The sequence below is a fragment of the Centruroides vittatus genome, unplaced genomic scaffold (genome assembly GCF_030686945.1).
Source record: "Centruroides vittatus isolate TY-2023 unplaced genomic scaffold, ASM3068694v2 contig_974, whole genome shotgun sequence".
NCBI lineage: Eukaryota > Metazoa > Arthropoda > Arachnida > Scorpiones > Buthidae > Centruroides > Centruroides vittatus.
Window position 1 is genome coordinate 104,146 of NW_027122647.1, and position 5,395 is coordinate 109,540.

The 5,395-nt window shown below is 29.0% G+C and overlaps 1 protein-coding gene across 1 annotated transcript; it reads right to left on the reverse strand.

Annotated features, from left to right (window-relative positions):
• Positions 1-523: 523 nt before the first annotated feature.
• Positions 524-5,229, reverse strand: mRpS24 (mitochondrial ribosomal protein S24). The gene is made up of 3 exons (XM_067282947.1): positions 5,011-5,229; positions 1,966-2,146; positions 524-1,523 (listed from the first exon to the last, which is right to left on the reverse strand). The coding sequence occupies exons 1-3, from the start codon at positions 5,050-5,052 to the stop codon at positions 1,234-1,236; spliced, it is 513 nt and encodes a 170-aa protein (XP_067139048.1). The 5' UTR covers positions 5,053-5,229; the 3' UTR covers positions 524-1,233.
• Positions 5,230-5,395: the final 166 nt, after the last annotated feature.

Sequence of the window (5,395 nt, forward strand, 5' to 3'; positions counted from 1 at the left end):
ACCTTGATTATTTTTACATTGGTGTGCTCTGTGACCCTTCGGGGGTCAGACGATGGCCCACACTTGACCTGCGGCGCGCGAAATAGGTCGGTAGTAAAACTTCCCATAAACGGGGCGGGGCTCTTCGATCTTGTCTCTAACTCGACATCCTGTCGAGATAGCCTCCTCCTTGCTGTTAATGAAGCGATGTATTTCCGGCTATCAAGTTAGTCGGTCAGCTTTAAATTTATTCAGAAAACAAGTGATTTTCATTCTTAACACCGTTTCAAGTGTGAGAAAAATTTTAAAGCCTTACTGACAGATTATTAGGGATCAAAACTAGCACAGACTTCAAAAATTCCTACTAAAATGAATCTATCTGGATCTATCGCATCTGTGCCATTGTAACGTTAACAGGGATGTCAGGATGATTCAGGCATTAACTCAGTAGTGTTGCCATCTGTATGCAAAAACCTGAAGTATTTTAAGAAAGAAACACCTCAAGCAATATCCCTCCTATCTTTAAAAACTGATATCAAATGCCTTTTCTTTTTTCTTTATAATAATTTAATGAGTAAAGATAGACACGGATGAGATGCCACACTTTTACTTTTATAACCCTGCTAATGATAGAATCCTGTTGTTCATATAACTAACGGTATTTTAATCTGTCAGATACTATCTAACCCATATCAGGTGTGCTGTTGAGTAGAAATTAAAAGTGTGAGCGACCCTGGCACTTTGACTTTCCGCCCGAGAAGGGCGAATATTAATCTCTAAATTAATCTAGGTGGGACCCCTCATTCTGTAATGTGACGTAATCAGTTTTTCAAGTGACGGGTTGCCAATCATTAAGAGGACTGGTATCGTAATTAGGAATCATCGACAGTTGAAACCCTATTGATGTCTCGCTGCCTTGTACGGTTTCGGGACGTCAAATGCAAAATAGTTTTTTTTTTTTGCTTTCTGATCTGAGCTTTCGCCATAATTTTTGTCGGCAATGAAAAAACAGAAGCCTTACTGTACTTAAACTAGTAGAAGTGTAGTGGTTCAATGACCAATATTTGTGTTTTTTGAATTTTAAATGTCCTCATGCACACTCAGCTGAAGTAAAGTGGAAAATGGTGTTATCTTGCAACCATTTATAAATTTATGCAAGTGTGATTTACAAAAGTTAGTACATGTATCAATTATACATTTGTGTATTTATTTTAATTGATGTTTATTAAAGATCTACTTTAAATTATAATCAATTTAAATATACTTAAAGATAACATCTTTTGGATTTTCTACACTCTGTAACTCTAACTTAACCGGACATTTTAGGATGTAACTTAATATTTCTTCTGTATATCCGATAAGAAAATATATCTTCCTTGGAATGAGAGCCTGCTTGATGAGTCCACCAATAAAAATCATATTATGCCTCCGCTTGATGATGACTTCTGAAAGAAAAAGTCTATGCCATGTTCCAAACATGAATTTCCTTATGAAGATATCCTCAACTGCAGTTTCTGAAGCTCTAGGTCCATCCAACAGACAACCTAAGTTGATAAAAATTAATTATTACATTATTATAATTCTATGCAAAGAGGAAGAAAATTATCTTTTGTAACTTGTAAGTTATTTGTATTCTTATTATTTGATAAAATATTATAAGGTTCAAGAATCATACAAAATCTTTAAATCATTTCCTTGTAGATATAGATCTTAAATTGTTTTTGGTCAAAAAATAAAAATAACGAGAAACTATCAAGTAAAAATGCACGCACATAAATGTAATATGCATGGCTGCGAATAAATTCTTTCCCTTTATCGACAGCATTTTTTCCTACAAATCAATTCCAAAAAAAATGCAAGGATTTAATTTTTTTCAGATAAATAAAACATGCAAGCATTTTAGGAGGGAAATTTTGTCTTGTTGCTATATTAAAAGCACATAAAAATAAAAGTTCAACAAGGATATTAAAGATTTTATGAGCTTACTTGTGTTCCAGGAGTTCCAAGCTTTGCGATGGCCAATCCTATGGGGGGGATTTGCTTGTTCATAAGTTAATGGCTTGTCATGATTGAGGGACACCTTATATTTTCCTGCTTGTGTTTTTTCCAAGGCGGCACTTAAATGTATACTTCTGTTTGTGTGAAGCGACAAACAATGCTTAAAAATCTGAAAGGAAAGAAAATTGCAGATGTAACAATCTGTATAGAAAAACTTATAACAAAAAAAATTTATGAGCAATTCTGTCTTATATTTAAGTATTTCTTAAAAATACCCAATTATTAATACATTGCACAAAATTGTTTAAACATTATTCAAATATGCATCTACATAAATGATGTGAGAAAGATGTCACTGAAACATTAAAGACAGAAAAAAAATATATAAAAATCAACCACTTGATCTATAAATATATGAGATATAACTATGAGGAAAATTATTTTATCTGTTTTTAATCATTATAATTGGACTTTATCATACATAGTTTCCAGTTTGGTAGCTAAATCAAGAAAAATAAAAGATAAAATATGATAAAGTAACTTAAAAACTGGATGACTATCGAAAATACAGTATTAACAGAAGGAAAAAGAAAAACCAATCTGACTAGACAAGATATTATTCTCAATAAATTCCTAACTACATTTTAAAAACATATCTGAAAGCAGCTTAGCATTTCCACAGTTTATAAATTATTTTTTCTCAATTGAAAATTAGTTGCACATTAGTTGCAAGTTTTCATACAACTATAGATTTCCCATTTTGCGTAATTCGTTTCTATATGATTGTACAGAGAAATAACATTAATTAATTAATTTATTTATTTATTATATTAAACATATTTATAATTTCATTTTTCAGTGAATGCAATCTTCAGTTGTTTGAAAAGACTTGAAAAAATTGTGCCTTGGGCTTGAGTTTGATTAAACTTGCTTGTAAATTCTTGATTTCATTAAAGTCTTACCGAATTTATATTGTTATAGTAAATACTTTAATATACAGGAAGGCCCAGAAGTCAATTAACTATATGAATTGCTTAAATGCGTAATCAAAGGACTTATTAATTTTAATAATTTGAACTGATAAAAGAACTCATTTACATATTTAAAGATTTAAAGTTTAATTTGTTTACTGTGACTTTCATCCTTTATTTTCCTGTAAAACATTCACATTCTTTATACCTCAAACTTGTACATTATAACTTTGCCAAAACTCTCCATAACATAAAGCTCAATTTAGCAGATTGTCTATTCAATAATCACATTCACTTTTCTATTTAATTTGACTAGCTTTCATTTTCCAATACAAGATTTGATTGTGCTAATCTACATAAAAATTTAAAATAAAAAAATTTATTTTTGTAACTTGTTGAACCAGTTTAATATCTCTGTTCCAGTGCAGGCATTATCACAAGAGGATGTGTCATTTAGTTATTTAGTATATATTTTTTTATCACATGCCCAGTTAGGGTCGATTAAATATAATTTACAGTTCTAATTTAATAGTTTATTTATACTTAAAGATGATAAATATGACTTTTCAAAATGTTTAATTTACATGTAACATTCGAGTTACAACTTTGTAAAATTTAGACAGTAAATTTTTTAAGCTAAACTTCAACTTAATATTGGCACATAAACTTGCAAACTGTAAGAAAATTGCACGAAAGAAGCCTTGATATAACTTGCTACAGTGTACTGATAAAGAAAATTTTTTAATCTAATGAGTACAGATTGATGATAATTTTCTGTTAAGATTTAAAGCAATAAATAATCATGTAGCAATCTTGAAATTATTATTAAAAAATTTGAAAATAGACTTGTAGATCTTGTGCACCTGTGGTAAACTGTTGCTTTGCACACCTGAAATTATTATTTAATTATCCTACTATAATAATTTATTGATTCAGCAAAACTTTTAACAAGGAATAACAAGATATTGAAAATAAAAAATTACTTTCGCACTATTCATAACTAAAAAACTGCCAATAGTATCACTGAAAATATAAATTTTAAATAACTTTTAATCAGACAAATATAACAGTTATAAAGTAAAGAATCATTAACAGGTTCTAGAAGAAACATATTTTATTTTAGTATCTGATAATGACTATTGAAGACAGCCTGAAAACATTTATTCTTAATAAACTGTGCTAAATTTTTAACTTTGCTTTATAAATTTTATAGAAAATTTCCTTTTGTTTATGAAAATTTATTATTGTGCACTGCTAACATTATTGCCTGGTTTGTTAAAGAACATATTTTTAAATCTGCACAACTACATTAATCCAAAGGCAAATTAACATGTTGAAATTAGTAATCTACATACCAATATAACAATAAACTTTTATTACATTTGTGCAATTTCTAATCTAGCCATTCAGCAGCATATTGCATGCTGTCAAACAAAACTAAAAAAATATTATTTATAACACAATTATGATTCAAATGATAATATTCCAGACATGAATAAAAATAAATTCTCATACTCTTGCACTTAAAACAGTTATCTAAAATGGGACATTATGAAATTAGGTAAGTAGAACTCCGTATTGATTGTTTTATGCAAATAACTATAGATAAGTGCTCGATTCAGTAAACATTAACCAAACAAAGTTCATTTTATCTGTAATGTTTACATGCAAGTGTAGAATCTAAGCAAGGATATTGAAGGAGAATGTTTGTTTTTCATTGTTTCAGTAGGACAAGGACATTATTATTTGTTAAATAATGAACATTCTTTTTTTAATTATCAGCAAAACAAACTGAACAATGACCCATTAAACTTTCTTAACATCAAACAAATAGCTGTTTAGATATCATATTATAAACGTTTGAGTTGTTTCGTTAATACAAAGTAAGTTAAATTAACGAATGCAGTTGTTATACACGTGAACTTAAGTAAATAAAGTGGCAATAAACGGAAATAATCCGCTATTCTTTCAGTTAAAAGTGTAAAATATGTTAAATTAAAAGTTAAATATTCATTGGACATAAAAAAAATTTGGTGTTTAAGTAAAAATCAACAAATTTTACCAAATTTGTTTTGCATCCTAAACGACACGAGGAGGCCGCCATTTTGTTTTACATAAAATAACCTCCAACTCAAAACCTTAAAGCAATTTTCCCTATAAAACTCTTTTAGAATTTAAAATAAACTTAATTAATTTTTATATATTTAACGAAATTATACTCGTAACCGTTAATTATAATAATTACGAATAATTAAATTTAATTTCGAAAGAGTAGAAAGATTCCGTAATAAGAAATTTCCTCGGACCTTTTCCCTTTTGACACGTCATTTCCCTAGATTGTCGTAATATTCCCGGAATATTACATGACAATTCGTTTACGTCATCGGACGATAACGAATAAGATATCGTCGTTATGGATCGTCATCGTGAACAATAACCAACCATAA